Consider the following 17921-nt stretch of genomic DNA (forward strand, 5'->3'; position numbering starts at 1 on the left):
AATATCATAACACTCCATATAACCAAAAGTCAACTTTCATAAAATAGACTGGAGGCATTATGATATAGTGGTGGACGTTATGATAGGTGTGTGGTTATCTGCACGTGCTGATCATGTTGTGTTATTATGTGCATTAGCTCAAGCAGGTTACATGGCACAGAACACTGCAGATTTCACGCACTCCTCCACTTCTTTTCTTTTTTTCTTTTTTTTTTTTTACAAATTACAGAACACGGTTATATTTTTAAATGCATGTAATAAAATAAGCGGTTTATCTGTATACAAGTGTAGAATTATCTTGATCTGCGTCAATGTTTAGTAAAAATTATTCACGTTTGTAATATATTGCCCTCTATGAAATGCAAAGAAAAACCAGCACTGTCTTAAACATGAATGCTACTTATAAATTTCTAAAAATCCGAATTATTCAAAGGCTATCTATTTAATTAGCGAGCAGTTAAAAACCGTACAGGGGATTGTCAGGGGCATGCACAGGGGTATACAGTGGCTTACAGGGGATTACAGGGGCGTACAGGGGGTGACAGGGGGCTTACAGTAGCACACAGGGGATGTGTACGGGGGTGCACAGGGGATGACAGTGAAAAGACAGGGGGTGACAGGGGAAGACAGGGGGTTTTCATACGGACAGGGGATTTTAGAGCCATTAGTGTTAGGTCCATACGTGTTGTTGTTGCAAACTGACATTACATGAAAAAGAGGAATTTCAAATTTTGTTAATAACTTTAAACAAGTTCGAGCTTTACCGGATATCCCATAGAATCATTTCTGGAATCGTTGACAAAAATTTGAAAGTAGCTGAACGTTAGGGAGACAGGAATGAAAAAATCTATACAGTTTTTATCAATCAAAATGAAAATATTACATCATATCATGTAGCCTAAAGTGAGTAGATTTTAAATAGATATTGGTTAGTCAGAATATCATATAACTTCCTGCAATCAACTTTTTTTTAATTTTACGATGACTTTTATTTTAATTATTCTTCCTCTTAACTTTGGAATTTTTGTCAAACAAAATATACCTATAAAGTTTAGATTAAGACAAAAAAATAAAGTTGAACAAACAATTTCAGTGAAAAAAAAATATATGCATAAGGATGCCGATTTGCGTATTCAGCAGAGCAGGTATTTGCGAACGATCTTAAAAACTCCCTATACCCGTGACAAAAATTTTCATGAGTGCTCGCAAGCACCCACTCTACTAAACACGCATCATAGTCATGGAAAATTGCTACATACAGGCAGAAATATCATGCGTCCCAATCGTTTAAATATACATGTAAGCATGTATTTTTATTTGGTTTTTGAATCGGATTACTTAGTTTACAAAAGATAAACATAATTTGAAATTTAGTAAGAACATAATGAAATCTATTTGAATTGAATATTCAACCGTCATGTCTACATCCATTCTAAATAACCCTGAATGTACTTGTTCATTGTTACCAGTTTTGCATTGTCTCCCTTTATACCCGTCCTCACATCCATTTGGACAAGTACCATTTTTGTAGTCACATTGTTCCTTTTCGTAGCAAGCGCCACAGACTTTGAAGTGAAGTTTAAATAAACAAAGATAAATAAAATATCTCGAGCAATGAAATATATATATGCATATGTTAGCTTGCCAACGCCATAAATACGTCCATAAGACTTAACTTTTATCAGTGAAATTAAACATTATACTGTGTAAGCTGTACCTTCGTTACACATAGAACCTTTATATCCCGGAACACAGCTTATACAAGTTCCATCCACAATGTCACTGTCTCCACCCTTACAGTTTTCTGGACAAGGAGCGGAACAGTTCTCTCCGTAATATCCTAAGGTCAGACAACCTATAAAGAAATGAAACAAAGAACTCACCATTTTAAACCGACTTAATGGATATGGTTATATTTTTCGACTTCTCTAACTAAACATTGACGGTCCCGAAACATAAATACTCTTAATACAACAATTATTATGTTATATTTTATTATATTATACTATATTATAAAGATACGGAAGCTTATTGAGGCCAGCTTAGCAGAAACAATAATTTCTTTTGCGTTTAAACGCAATAACTATTGCGTTTAATCGCAATCTTTTGCGTTAAATCGCAATAAGTTTTGCGTTTAATCGCAAAAGATTGCGATTAAACGCAATATCTATTGCGTTTAAACGCAAAGAACATTGCGTTTTAACGCAAAGGTTTGCGTTTAAACGCAAAGTTTTGCGTTTAAACGCAAAAGTATTGCGTTTAATCGCAAAAAATTATTGCGTTTAAACGCAAAGGTAATATTGCGTTTAAACGCAATAATTTTTGCGAATAAACGCAAACGTTTTTGCGATTAAACGCTATAATCGTTGCGTTTAATCGCAAAAGGTATGGGGTTTAAACGCAATAGTTATTGCGTTTTATTGCAAAACTGTTTTTTTTTTAAATTTGAACATGACTTTTTCAAGAAGAGGTTTATGACATACTTATGTTATGTATAAGTAGGACATACTAATGTTATGCTACAATCATCCGTCAATCTGTTCATTAAACGTTATGTTGGACATTTCTCGCTTTTTTCGTCGTGCTCTCTCATCTATTTCGAATTGTTTTTCATATTGTTTCTCATAAATCGAACCTTAATTATTCAATAAAATCAAATAGTCCGCACATACACTGTATAACTGCCATCCATGATGCTTTATTATATCATTGTCAAATGAAAGTGATACTGTTTATTCAATGTGACGAACTGATTTGGCATTTATTGTAATTGTTATATCACTTATTTGAATAAGTGATATCACCTACTGAAAAAGTGATAACATTTATTAGAATTGGTATTATTACCTATCAATCACTTATTTATCTTGTGATGTGAACAAGGGATATTACATATTTGAAAAAAATGATACGTGTATCACTCTTTGAGTGTGAATAGATGGAATCACCTATTCAAATAGATGGTTTTACTTTTTGAAAAGGTTATATAAGCTATTCAATTTGGTTATATCTTGGAGACAATAAATTTTCATAGTATAGCCATCAATGCAATTGTTTGTGCAAGTTCCATTTGTTTTAATTTGTCCCACGAATCGACATGCCTCTATTTTTAAGGCCCCTAGGCATAATGCTCTTTGCTATGAAGCCTTTTCCGTTTTTTCAATCCAACTGTTTCTCACAGTCTAGATACAAAGTATCCGGCAAGCAAACATCACTGGTGCATCCACCAATAGCCATTTTTCATGTCATCTCTAAGGAAGAATTTGGAAACAAATATAAGCAAAGACTTATTCTCTCTCTTGTATTTATTTATTCTTTTCAGGATACGTTTGCTTAGAAGTGCCTGATGCTTTCAAGTTATGACAACTTACTATTTCATTATAAGTTATTCCAAGTGAAAACCAGAAATTGAGTCTTTGTGATGTGTCAAGTGGTGTCATCAAATCACGGACTTGTACATATACTAAGTGTATATATAAGCAAATGAATTAATTGCGATTTAACGCAAAAATTATTGCGTTTAATCGCAAAATCATTGCATTTAATCGCAAAATTATTGCGTTTAATCGCAAAAATTATTGCGTTTAATCGCAAAAACGTTTGCGTTTATTCGCAAAATAAATTGCGTTTAAACGCAATAATTGCTTTGCGTTTAAACGCAATATTTGTTTTGCGTTTAAACGCAATAATTTTGCGATTAAACGCAATACATTGCGTTTAAACGCAAAACTTTGCGTTTTAACGCAATCCACTTTGCGTTTAATCGCATAACTTTTTGCGTTTTATCGCAATCTTTTGCATTTAAACGCAAAATACATTGCGAATAAACGCAAAAGATTGCATTAAAACGCAATAACTATTGCGATTTAACGCAAAATAAATTAATTTATTCACTGAACTGGCCTCAATAAGCTTCCGTATAAAGATGATAACGTTAAGACTTTTTTAAAGGCGCTAAGACTTTGTGCGTTTTATCTTAACTAAATGTTATGCATTTCTTAGAATGAAAATGTAATTTCTCTGAAAATGTCTTTCAAAATACACCTCAATGATTGTAGACGCGGAAAATGTTCTTAATATGCCTATCACGAAAACATTAATTAGAAATATAGGCCTCACCTTGTCTACATAGCAAACATTCTTATAACGTTATGCACCAGCGGTAATTTGTTAATGATTTATGTTTTAAGCGTTTAAGCCTTAAATTATGGATTTTAAAACACTATTTAGGACAACTGAAATATTTCTCTTTTTTTAAAGAGACTGAAGAAGTCAACAAACTACGTGGTATCATATTTACTTTAGAATTCTAGACCTGTATGATTGTTAGCCGTAAACTCATTAAGGAAAGAAAATTCCTAAGTTTAAACTTTGAAAATTAAATGGCCTCCTATATCTCTATACAGAGCTTTTCTTTTCATTGGAGTAGGTAAATGTACCACAGCCATCCAGCCCTCTTTTTAATAACCACGATGCTTGTACGAACTTCCATCTATAGCCATAAATGTGTTGATAATTGTTGTAGTTTTTATCGTATTAGTAAACATAAAATAAACGTATTATAATAGTTTCAAAATCGATGTCTAAAAGTAAACATATCGTGAAGTAAATTCTTGACAGCTGTCTACGTGATACTGTTCAGGTCTGTTATACAGAAGAGGACGAAGATTATGAATTATTCTTTAAAAAGTTATAAAGAAAAGAAGATATATATCTATATATATCTTCTATATATATATATAGATATATCTATATAAGATATATAGATATATCTATATAAGATATATATATATAGAGGATATCTATATTGTGTGATTTTGTATTTGCTTTATCCAACGAGTTGAAATGGTGTATATATTCGCGAGGCTTGCCGAGCGAATATAACCATTTCAACGAGTTGGATAAAGCAAATATAAAATCACACAATTATAGATGTTCTATTTATCTCATACAATTTGATTTATATTATGAAGCTTTTGAGACAGTCCCTTGTATGACCCGAATTTTTTTTTTCAAAGATTAAAAACGATGATGCAACGTTGTGTTATGCGGCTATTGTGACCTTGCGCAATACAATTTAGTACGTCATTTCTGAGATAAATCTAACTGTTTTAATGTAAAGTTTCACTGAAATAAACCTTAAATTAATATTTCTAGCTCTAAATAATTTCTCTTTGAGCTTATTCACTTGACTAAATGGAAATTCCGATTAGAAGACTTGAATAATCAAGTTTGTTGACATACACAAAGTTGCGAATGCTCGTTAGTTTGAATTGACTCGAACGAGGAACAGTTGTTGATGTTTAATAAAACAAACACTAGGCTAGCCTTATGATTCGAAATTGAAAATAGTGAATAAGGATGATTACTGGTGGTGGAATAAAAGTCTTATGAAACATTATTTCGGTAAGTTCTTGTATATAAACACAACCAGAGCGCTCTGTTTTCATCGCGTCGTCAGGATGAACTCCTTGATAGTTATCGTAATTTGCAGTTTTATAAACTTCACAAAGCAAATTGAAAGTTGGAAGTGGGCTAAACTTATCAAAAATCTTGACAAACAAGAAAAAGGGTCTTGTGGTTACTGTTATGAATAACTTTGCCAAAATGGTGGGGGGGGGGGGGTACCCCACTCACAATAACCCCTCGGTTCCGACGCCTGTGCTACGCAGTTATGTGTTTTCCTTCATATTTGTAATTTAAATCTTTGACAAAAAAAATTATATTAATTTTTGTAGTAGATATAGTTATGTTGAAAGTACTAGCAAGTCTTCGAAAATAGGTCACTGAAGCGTTGAAGCGAGGGGTTGTGTCAAAAATAGTTCGGACCGGAAGTATTTGATAAAGCATCACCCGTTTGATATAGCGAAGGTTTATCACACGGGTAATATACACCACACGTATGAGATAAATATATATATATATATATATATATATATATATATATATATATATATATATATATATATATATATATATATATATATATATATATATATATATATATATATATATATATATAACAAGCACAAACATTGCAATAACTCTCAAATTGACATATACCTGCCCATAGTGAATGATAAAGATATATATATAAAGCACAGAGAAATTCACTTTTGTTGGAGCTCCACCATCCGCCCCGACCGAGGCTTGCACTCACGACCTCTGGAACCCATTCTCCTAGCAGTGAGCGGCCACTGCGCTCCCCACTCGGCTATCTAGGCAAGACAAAAATCTTGCTTTCGATAACGAACGGAACCTAGCGCGCTGGCCGCGCACTACACAGTCGCTTGAGATACAGGTGGAATACAGTTAAACGACAATCTGAGAGGATCGGAACGATACATATTGCATAGATACAAACATATATAACAAGCACAAACATTGCAATAACTCTCAAATTGACATATACCTGCCCATAGTGAATGATAAAGATATATATATATAAAGCACAGAGAAATTCACTTTTGTTGGAGCTCCACCATCCGCCCCGACCGAGGCTTGAACTCACGACCTCTGGAACCCATTCTCCTAGCAGTGAGCGGCCACTGCGCTCCCCACTCGGCTATCTAGGCAAGACAAAAATCTTGCTTTCGATAACGAACGGAACCTAGCGCGCTGGCCGCGCACTACACAGTCGCTTGAGATACAGGTGGAATACAGTTAAACGACAATCTGAGAGGATCGGAACGATACACATTGCATAGATACAAACATATATAACAAGCACAAACATTGCAATAACTCACTGCTAGGAGAATTGGTTCCAGAGGTCGTGAGTTCAAGCCTCGGTCGGGGCGGATGGTGGAGCTCCAACAAAATTGAATTTCTCTGTGCTTTATATATATATCTTTATCATTCACTATGGGCAGGTATATGTCAATTTGAGAGTTATTGCAATGTTTGTGCTTATTATATATGTTTGTATCTATGCAATGTGTATCGTTCCGATCCTCTCAGATTGTCGTTTAACTGTATTCCACCTGTATCTCAAGCGACTGTGTAGTGCGCGGCCAGCGCGCTAGGTTCCGTTCGTTATCGAAAGCAAGATTTTTGTCTTGCCTAGATAGCCGAGTGGGGAGCGCGGTGGCCGCTCACTGCTAGGAGAATGGGTTCCAGAGGTCGTGAGTTCAAGCCTCGGTCGGGGCGGATGGTGGAGCTCCAACAAAAGTGAATTTCTCTGTGCTTAATATATATATATATATATATATATATATATATATATATTATATATATATATATATATATATATATATATATATATATATATAAAGTAGTCCCAATAATGAACAAGTATACCTGACTTTTGAGAAGTGAAACTTAAACTATTCTTCTTCTGCATGTTACGAATGGCTTCGTCAGCAGACCTTCATCTATAGTATCAATCTTCCTATAGCGATCAGCCCTCTCTTTGTAACAGGGACTTCCATTATATAACCTGTATATATTTTAATCAAGTTCAATTAAAATTATATACTACCTGTAGCTTCCTTCCCACACTTTTCGTAAATTTTGTGATTGGTATGAATTTATTAATTAAATTGATTTAATTACATGTAATGACTGTGATATTGCACATCTCTGATAGGTTGCTTAGTTTACAAATACAAGTAACCTCTTTTTGCTACTTTGTTGTTGAATTTGAAATTGTAAATTTCAGTTATAGTTATCACATGTATTGACTGTGATATTTCACATATGTGATTGGTTGCTTACTTTATAAATACAAGTAACCTCATTTTGCTGCTTTAATTGTTGTTGAATTTGCAATTATAATTTTCAATTATAATTATTACATGTAATGACTGTGATATTTTACATCTGTGATTGGTTGCTTACTTTACAAATACAAGTAACCTTTTTTTGCTACTTTGTTGTTGAATTTGAATTTCAAATTGTAAATCTAAATTATAATTATTAAATGTAATGACTGTGATATTTCATATCTGTGATTGTTTGCTTTAAAAATACAAATAACCTCATTTTGCTGCTTTGATTTTTGTTCAATTTTAAGTTGTAAATTTTAATAATAAATATTACATGTAATGACTGTAATCTTTCATATCTGTGATTGGTTGCTTAGTTTATAAAAACAAGTAACCTCAGTTTGCTGCTTTAATTGTTGTTGAATTTGTAATTATAAATTCTAATTATAATAATTACATGTAATGACTGTGATATTGCAAATCTTTTATTATATTACATGTAAAGACTGTGATGCTGCACATCTGTGATAATATAATATCATACATCTAATTTTAACTTCACATCTAGTATTATGAATTTTAAATATAATTTTAATGATTATCTTGCATGTTATAATGAACACAAAAGGTTTGATAATGAATGACCCCTTGTACAAAATAAACATTATAAAATTATAATAACATTTCTCTTTGTTTTTTTAACTATGTTTAATACCATAATTTAGATGCTGAATGGGTTTAATATGGATGTTAGCTATACCAAGAAGCCAAAAATTGTAATAACAATTTCTACTTTGTATACATGTACTTGAAGTTAAGAAAGAGCTAGAGCCACGAAGCATCAAAATGTGCCTTAAAATTTTCACAAAACTCAAGTTTGAAACAATACAAATTGTAATTACTAATAATGTAGGGCACAATATTCTTCTTCTATGCATATGGACTTTTTTCACTTCGGCCCCACCGTTTAGCACATGCGCATCACCAAACATACTATGATCGTTAAAAATAGCTGAAAATTGAAGATTTTACTGCAGTTTTTCCCAAATTTGAATGTGGCCACACTTGAGTACCTCTTTGAAACTTTTAAAACTGAGAGATATTGCATAAATGCTTCTGCCTGCAAAATTTCGTAGAGGTACTCAAGTGTGGCCAATATGTATTTTACAAATTTTGAAAATTTTAGTATCAGAAAATAAAACAGACCACTGTATTTTAGGGAAATTATTTGCTTCCTTTTTATTGAAATAGCAGAATTTGATTAATAATGATAAAGAATTATTTCTGATTATTTACAAAATCATCATTTTATTAAATATTTGAGGAAGAAATGCATATAAACTGAACTTTAACATGTTTTATCTAGTAATTTTATACTGTGTATTCATGCTTACATCGTGCATCATCAATGACGTCATAGTTTGACGTTTGCGACGTCAGTTGAATCTGTACATGGAATATTGAGTTCTTTCTGTATTTTGCCAATAAAATTTACCAGTAAAGTCTGCATTTTTAAAAAGCATTATTTCTATGTACCACGGTATTATTCAAGGGCAGTAGAATGTACATGAATACATGAGATACATGAACATTGTTAACAAACAGGGAAAAACTAAATTATGGCAAAGTTAACATTGTACATACGTAAGTAAATATATATTCCTATACCTTTATGTAGAATAATCAATAGCATGTATAAGTAGCCAGTTGTGGGATTTTTGTCAAACGGTGAAATGCATTAAACGAAAGGAAAGATGCAAGCGATTTTTTTACACAAGTACTTGTTCCTGAATACCGCGGGAGAAAGACAGTCGACATCACGTGTAAACATGTACATATATGATAAACTTAACTTATTCCGTCAAAAAACTTGATTATTTAATTCGTAAGTACAGCTGTAATTGAATATTAAGCCATCGTCCCTAGCATAAAAACATTTTGCCAAATCATATGTCTTTTCTTTATCAGCCACCTGTTGATCAGTGTTGATTCGTCGCGTGGTCAATGTATTTCCGGTGAACCGTTACATGCAGTTACACTCCTTTCTTAAAAGTTCGATTGTGTCCGTTTCGATAAAGACGGCTTTTGGTATACACAGCTTAGAATACATTATCAGCATGTTCACTATATAAAAGTCTAGTCCCAATTGCGATGTCTTTGTTGATAATTTGTCCAATAAAATAAAAAATCACCCTAAATGTGGGCACATCGGTGACTTACTTTTGCCTATAAAATTCTCGATTGAAATTATCTTCGATCATTTTATGCGTATTAAATCTCATCAAAGTTTTTCTTGTATGGCATATAGAAAAAATTCAGATTGCCGGGCCCTTTCTTTAAAAAAAAACAACGATGCGTACAGAGAGATTTAAAACAGTATTTGTTTCCATTCAATCCCCCCCCCTTCCCTACCCTCTAAAAAAATCGATGTACGGCCGAGTTCATTACAAATCTATATATATGATAACACAAATTCTACATGCTTGCTATCAATTCGACTTTTCAAGACAATTTAACGACATTATTTATGTGCTACTGCTTGATGTTTTAAATAAAAATGTTCATTTTAACCTTTCTTCGATTCAAAATAGTAAACCCACATTCTCTCTCTCTCTCTCTCTCTCTCTCTCTCTCTCTCTCTCTCTCTCTCTCTCTCTCTCTCTCTCTCTCTCTCTGAAATATGATCTTAATTCTCAAGACATTTACGGATAGCTTATCACTTGTAACAATTCTCAAAAGACATGAATATCACTAGAAAAAATGAAATGTTAATGAATAGACGTTATGGCATTTATAAAGAATAATAAACTCATAAAAATATTTTTAAAGAAATCGATATTCTTTTTTCATTTAATTAATGAACATTAAAACACTGCTGTAATGTCATTCCCTTGTTCCAGCAGTCAAGAATTTTACTTATGACAGTCCGATATATTACAGAGCTTCTTAATATCAGACCATTACCAGTGGTTACAATACTGTTATTCTTTAAAATTGGACTGTCTCAGGAATCAACAATGATATTCAATGGAGTGATTTAAGTACTATATATGCCTCAAACACTTCTGTATGAAAAAATATCACAGTTCTCGGTCCTATAACGGGCCTCGAAACTGCTTTCGCCATACTAGTATATCCATTACATATACACAGTCGCTAAAAGGTTTTATTTTTCACTTGAACAGTTTGTGAAAGGTGAGCACACAGTGAGTGCACTCTAAAGGAACGGTGAGTGCACGCTGAGCCGAATTTGGATAGCGCTTATGAACGGTGAACTGTGAGCGTAAGCAGAGCGCAAACGCAAGCGCAAAGTGAACGGTGAACGATATATGTCCTCTATGTGAACGCAAGATAAACGATTTATTCGGAGTGCCCCGGGAGGTATTGTTACATTGTGTTTCGATGGTAATCAGGAAATAATAACAATAAACTACATGTTTGTATTGTTATAAGCCTAAATATAATATTATCTGACTAAACAATAAGTGAACACTAAACGAACGCAGTGAGCGCAAGGCGAAATCTTTGTGAACGCACGGTGGGCGTTTTGTGAACGATGAGCGGGAGCGGAGCGGAGAGCTGGCGCAAGTGAACGCACGGTGAGCGCACATGAACGCACGGTGAGACCAAGGGAAAATGGGAAAATAAAACATTTCAAAGGACTGAACCCTGGCATCTAACTGCTGTAAATCGCCAGGATTGGCTGAAAATATCGAAGCCTTGAAACAGGTAAAATAATCATGCAGAATAATGTACACAGATTGTTACAGCAATGCATTAAAATTCGAGATTACATACATCTCTATTGAATTCAATTACCGTATCTCTGTCATATTTATATATTTATTTTTAATTATTTGTGATTACATTGGTAGAATTCAATGATTAATCCTCCGTTATACACTGCGCATCATCAGCATTACTTCATGCAGTTTCAAATTGCAGAAAAAGAACTTTTATGACACCGACATATTTAAATGTACCGCCGTTTTATTGACCTTCAGCACTGGTCTTTGTAATATTTTTAAAACTTTATTGTAAATAAGCTTTTCATGGTATTTTCATCAATAAATTTATTTTCATAAATTAATTATAATGTCTACATGATAATTTTATTTGTTTTTTGTTTATTTTATTAGATTCAAGTCATACGTAGTTTTATCATTTCATGACGTTACTTAACAAAAATGACGTCTGTTCTACATTTTTCATCAAAACAATGCCATATTGTAAACTCCATTAATAAAAAAGTATGATGGATATCGAAAAAAGAAAAACAGTAATGAAAAGCAAAGATTCCACCCTATATTTTACCAAAATATGGTAATATTTAATGATAGGGCCATTTTTGATGCTTCGTGGCTCTAGCTCTTTGGTCCTATTGATGACTTCTTAAACTAATTTCAATTGATGAATATTCTTGCTGTTCAAAATTTTAAAACAGCTGGCATATTAATATTTATTTAAAATGTTCAGATTCCTCGAATAAGATGACTTCAGTCAGAATAGCTCTGATGTTTGTAACACGATCTTGCACAAGGCCAAAATAAAATTATTGTTTGTTTGGAATTGCCTTACACCTGATAGAAATTCCCCTCCCCCATGACGAAATTTTTTTTGCCAAAAAGAAGTTTTTCATATGGAGATTTCAAGTTTGAAAAAAAAAATCCCCATCCCCTCTCTCCTGGGTCTAGAAACCTTCAGGTGGCAATTCTAAACAAACTTTTTTAAGAATGGCATAAAAAAAATTGTAATTATTTAACGTTAAAAGAAACTATTTCGTTAATGAAATTATATAGTCATTTAAAGACATAAATGGAACAAAAGGAAACAAAAGACTGCAGATATCAGATAATTCTTTGGTTTATGATTGGTAATTTACATGGAATGAATTATCATATATCATATATCTTGGCCTGCTCAACCATTAATAACAGTATAAAATTAGAATAAATAAATACATTTCATTTCTATTTTTAGATTTCTAAAGTAAGGTAAAATACATGTTTAGAAATTGAACTAATTAATCAATAAACTATTAAAGTTTTAAGCTGTGGGTTAGAGAAAAGCAATGAACAGAATTTCAAGAAGAATGCTCTTTTATAATGCTGGTTCTCCGAATGTTTTTCCACCCCTACTTTCATTCACATGACATAATCATTGGCCCATAGATTTTCAAGTGTGTCAATGTCAAATTAACAGTAGGTTATTGTCAAGTTTGTGAAGTTTTCAATCTATTTCTGTTTAATATATTTAGTGATTGATTTAGCGGTATGTGTTTAACAAAACATCACAGGGGTACCCTACTTTCGCTTTCGCACTGCCGATTCATTTATAAATAAGTTACAACTGAAGTATTATGACTGCTCTTATTATTAATCCATTTACGATACATAGAACAAAATATTAACATACCTTTGTAAAAAGGTTTCCATTTAGGCTGTCATTGCAACATTCACAGTCCCAGCAGTCACTTATCATGCTTAAAATGTCAGCGCATCGTAACTTAAACGTATCGATATATAGGTCATCATTGGTTGTACTGCATCACACTCTGATTTATGTTTTCCTGACTTAGAATTTACGAAAGGATAACTTACAGTCTCGCTAAATAGCTAAATTATCATTTATATTTGCACAGATTAAATAAAACAATATGTTTCATTTTTTCGATTTATTTTAAAGCGGATGAAAAATAATAACTGCTCCCTCAGACGCTTGGCAGCAATGGCCGAAATTAACATTGTAAAGTCCCGTAGACTTTGAAAATCGGCTCATACATAACTAAAGGAATATTTATGCGGTCAGTTACTTGTTATTTTGTTTGGAAATTTTTTGTTAGCGTCGAATTCTATTCATTTTACTAAAATATGCTCTGACATTTAATAAAATCTGTCAAAATATCCCGGAATCGAGAACCTGGGACAGACTATGGATTATTTTTTCATGAGAATACTTAGAAAAGAGTTTTGCAAATCACAAACAGTTTAAAGTAATGTAAAACACGGGTGCCATTTTGAAACAATTAAATTGTCAGAGAGTTCCGAATGAAATCTGATGAACGTTTCACACGGTTCTCGCACGCTTTGCTCGAAACGATTTACAGGCTTTGCATGAAACTCTGCAGGCTTTGCCTGAAACGCTAAATGGTTTACACGAAATGCTTCACGATTAACACGAAACGCTAAACGGTTTACACAATACGTTTCTCGCGCGTAAGTCGTACGTTTTTTTTTTTTTTGAGAAGTTGTACGTTTCAGGGTCTGTAAATTTTCTCAGCACGCAACAATTGTAAACTTGCACACAGTCTCCAAAAAATTTGAAATATTCAAAGAAAGAAGTTATCTTATGTTTTGTGTTTTGTAGGCGGGTTAATTTTTTTTTTAAATGCAATTCCTGACATGAATCATGAATACCGACTGTTTATAACAATGCTTGCTACCCTTTGAAAATTTAACTCGCCATTAAACAACTCATTTTATAAAGAATATTTGAAACGATTACATAAACTGTGTTCGACAAATAGTTTTCCTTAAACATTTTCTTCCTTTCTTTTTCAAAACACGTTTTAAATACAGGCTTTCAATCACAAAACGTTTTTATAACAAAAGCAGAACTGAAAGTTTAGGCATTATAATCGTTTGTCACCATATCACATATATTTTCAACTCGCAGCAATAACGGAAGACCTACTCGTGGTTTTGTCACGAGGTCTGCTTTAGTTTACCTATACTCATTTGTTTTCATTTATTATCTTGTGTTGTTGGTTTTTTTTTACATTTTAAGATTTAAATTGTTCTGACTAATTCCTGGCTGAGCCACAAGGAATTAGGACCCAATATCAAACGTCCATTCTTCCTTTTGTTTTATTAAATATCGTGTTAAGTTGTTTATTACTATGTATACACTTTTTAAGATAAACCAAATTTCAGCTGTCACTAACAAGCATGTAAACGGCCACTTTTATATGATATGTTTAGATTATATTCTTTTTTTTATATTCAGACATAGTTTTGAGAAAGCCCAACACCCATGATTATTATTCCTTTTTAATTCAAATTTGATATCGTCTATTTAAATACTCTACGAATTCCTAGAGATCAAAATTTAATTTACGCTATCATGTAACATTTCTGATTTGATTTAAACTGAACTAAATTAAAACAAAACGAGTAAATGTATATACTTCAAACACAATCAGATAATTGTACAATCTAAAAAAAAAATATTTAGAATGGAATATTGTTATAACATTTTACATTACATGTATGCTGTTAAATAATCATACCATCATTCATTGGCCGTACAAGTGTCTTGTTCTTGAATTTATTTCTTGCTTAAAAAAATACCAAACCCAAATATATTTACATATAACGGTTTTCATACATTTATTCAAATGGTTTTGAGAAAAAATGCTACGCATGATAAAAGGGTACTGAATAAGTTAACATCAATCGAATAATATGCAATGTGAGAAATACTAACAGTAACACCGATAATTTTCTCTCCGGTTTAATCAAATTTGCTATTATCTATTTTAAATACTTTAGGAATATGGAGCAAACAAATTTTTAGTAACGCAATGATGTTACATTTCTGACTTGATTTCATATGAACTAAATTAAAACAAATTGAATAAATGGCTCAACTTTTAACGCAATCAGATAATATTGAAAAAAAATTGATTCAGAGTTGGAATATTGTTAAAACATTTTATATTACATGAATGCTGTTAAATAATCATACCATTATACGTCGACCATGCAAGTGTCGTGTTCCTGAACTCACCGCTTGCTGAATAAAATAAATGACAAATGCTTATATATATTCAGAGGAAGGTATTCATAGTTTATCTCATGGTTTGAAGAAAAAAATGTTATGCATGCACAAAGGGTACTGACTAAGTTAACACAATTTAATTCCCGCCCGGAATGAATCATGAATACCAACTGTTTATAACAATGCTTGCTACCCTTTGGAAATTTAACTCGCAATTAAACAACTCATTTTATAAAGAATGTTTGAAACGATTACATAAACTGTGTTCGACAAATAGTTTTCCTTAAACATTTTCTTCCTTTCTTTTTCAAAACACGTTTTATATACAGGCTTTTAATCACAACACGTTTTTATAACAAAAGCAGAACTGAAAGTTTAGGCATTATAATCGTTTATCACCATATCACATATATTTTCAACTCGCAGCAATAACGGAAGACCTACTCGTGGTTTTGTCACGAGCTCTGCTCTAGTTTACCTATACTCATTTGTTTTTATTTGTTATCTTGTGTTGTTGTTTTTTTCACATTTTAAGATTTAAATTGTACTGACTAATTCCTGGCTGAGCCACAAGGAACTAGGACCCAATATCAAACGTCCATTCTTCCTTTTGTTTTATTCAATATCGTGTTAAGTTGTTTATTACTATGTATACACTTTTTAAGATAAAAAAAAGAAGAATAAGGGAAATATCACATTATATGGATTTTGTCATATTGATTCATATTTTTGGGGTCTTTTTTAATCGAAATTATTTAGTCTTAGGTAATTTTAGCTGTCACTAACACGCATGTAAACGGCCACTTTTATATGATATGTTTAGATTATATTTTTTTTATATTCAAACATAGTTTTGAGAAAGCCCAACACCCATGATTATTTTTCCTTTTTAATTCAAATTTGATATCGTATATTTTAATACTCTACGAATTTCTAGTGATCAAAATTTAATTAACGCTATCATGTAACATTGCTGATTTGATTTCAACTGAACTAAATTAGAACAAAATTAGAAAATGTATATACTTCAAACACAGTCAGATAATTGTACAATCTAAAAAAAAAATATTTAGAATGGAATATTGTTATAACATTTTACATTACATGTATGCTGTTAAATAATCATACCATCATTCATTGGCCGTACAAGTGTCTTGTTCTTGAATATATTTCTTGCTATTATCTATCTTAAATACTTTAGGAATATGGAGCAAACACATTTTTAGTAACGCAATGCTGTTACATTTCTGACTTGATTTCATATGAACTAAATTAAAACAAATTGAGTAAATGGCTCAACTTTTAACGCAATCAGATAATATTGAAAAAAAAAATTGATTCAGAGTTAGAATATTGTTAAAACATTTTATATTACATGAATGCTGTTAAATAATCATACCATTATACGTCGACCATGCAAGTGTCGTGTTCCTGAACTCACCGCTTGCTGAGTAAAAATAATGACAAACGCTTATAAATATTTAGAGGTAGATATTCATATTTTATCTCATGGTTTGAAGAAAAAAATGCTACGCATGCACAAAGGGCACTGAATAAGTTAACATTAATTAAACATATGAAATGTACGTACATTCAATACAAAGGTCGCCTTGAAAGCCGGAAACACATCCGCGAGGACACTGACCGGTCACGTGGTTACATTTTTCTCCATACAGGTGAAGACAATGTCCACATGTCATAGAGCAATTAGGTCCATACTTCTTGTTGTTGCAAACTGACATTACATGAAAAAAAGGAATATCAAATTTTGTTAATCACTTTTAAATTAAACAAGTCTGAGCTTTACCGGGCACCGGATATCTCAGAATCATTTCTGGAATCGTTGACAAAAATTTGAAATATGAAGGATAAAAGTAACAAATCTCGGAGTTTTGTCCATTTCTGAATAATGAAATATATCTAGAATGCCTGCAATCTCTCCAAAAACGGCACTAAACAAGCTAATTTCCTTTTCTTCAACATGATGTCAAATCGAATATAGGTACCGGGATTACTTTTTCCATGATTGAATATAGAATATCAAAGTATTGTTTTCTACATAATTCCTTTAAAGCTGTAAAGTACGGGAAAACGATTCTTCAAATCAATTATGACTTTAATAGTGGTTCTAGCACCAAGAAGACACTTTGGAATCATTTACTAGATCTTGACCATAAGGAGACAGGAATGAAAAATATTTCAGTTTTTATCAATCAAAATTTAGTAAGAATTTCATAAAACTTCCTGCAATCAACTTTTTTTTTTTAATTTTACGATGACTTCTATTTTAATGATTTTTCCTGTTAATTTTGGAAATTTTGTCAAACAAAATATGCCTGTAAATTTTAGATTAGCAAAAAAAATTCAACAAACAAGTTCAGTGAACAAAAAAATGCATAAGTATGCCGATTTGCGTATTCAGCAGAGCAGGTGTGT

The 17921-nt window shown here is 32.1% G+C and overlaps 2 protein-coding genes across 4 annotated transcripts in view; both read right to left on the reverse strand.

The window, feature by feature from the left end:
* Positions 1-17921, reverse strand: part of LOC105334200 (multiple epidermal growth factor-like domains protein 10) — a 46868-nt gene that overhangs the window by 4360 nt on the left and 24587 nt on the right. The window contains exons 14-15 of one of the 3 annotated variants that reach the window (XM_066069364.1): positions 16885-16932; positions 16578-16661 (exon numbers count right to left, since the gene is read on the reverse strand). The exons of the other annotated variants lie outside the window; for them this stretch is intronic. Coding sequence (XP_065925436.1) covers positions 16600-16661; positions 16885-16932 — 110 coding nt within the window. The 3' untranslated portion in view covers positions 16578-16599. Of the gene's footprint in view, positions 1-16577; positions 16662-16884; positions 16933-17921 lie in introns of those variants that run through there. 3 annotated transcript variants of the gene reach the window in all.
* LOC117687083 (scavenger receptor class F member 2-like) lies at positions 520-14968 on the reverse strand. The gene is made up of 5 exons (XM_066078126.1): positions 13122-14968; positions 7300-7438; positions 1718-1855; positions 1467-1565; positions 520-698 (listed from the first exon to the last, which is right to left on the reverse strand). The coding sequence occupies exons 2-5, from the start codon at positions 7340-7342 to the stop codon at positions 520-522; spliced, it is 459 nt and encodes a 152-aa protein (XP_065934198.1). The 5' UTR covers positions 7343-7438; positions 13122-14968.

The sequence above is a fragment of the Magallana gigas genome, chromosome 1 (genome assembly GCF_963853765.1).
Source record: "Magallana gigas chromosome 1, xbMagGiga1.1, whole genome shotgun sequence".
Lineage (NCBI taxonomy): Eukaryota > Metazoa > Mollusca > Bivalvia > Ostreida > Ostreidae > Magallana > Magallana gigas.

Excerpts from the sequence above, each read along its gene's own strand:
- LOC117687083 (XM_066078126.1), bottom strand. The coding sequence starts at position 7,342 with ATGCAGAAGAAGAATAGTTTAAGTTTCACTTCTCAAAAGTCAG. Across the intron at positions 1,856-7,299 it reads TTTCACTTCTCAAAAGTCAG|GTTGTCTGACCTTAGGATAT; the intron begins GTATACTTGTTC and ends ATTTCTTTATAG. Across the intron at positions 1,566-1,717 it reads AGGTTCTATGTGTAACGAAG|TCTGTGGCGCTTGCTACGAA; the intron begins GTACAGCTTACA and ends TTCACTTCAAAG.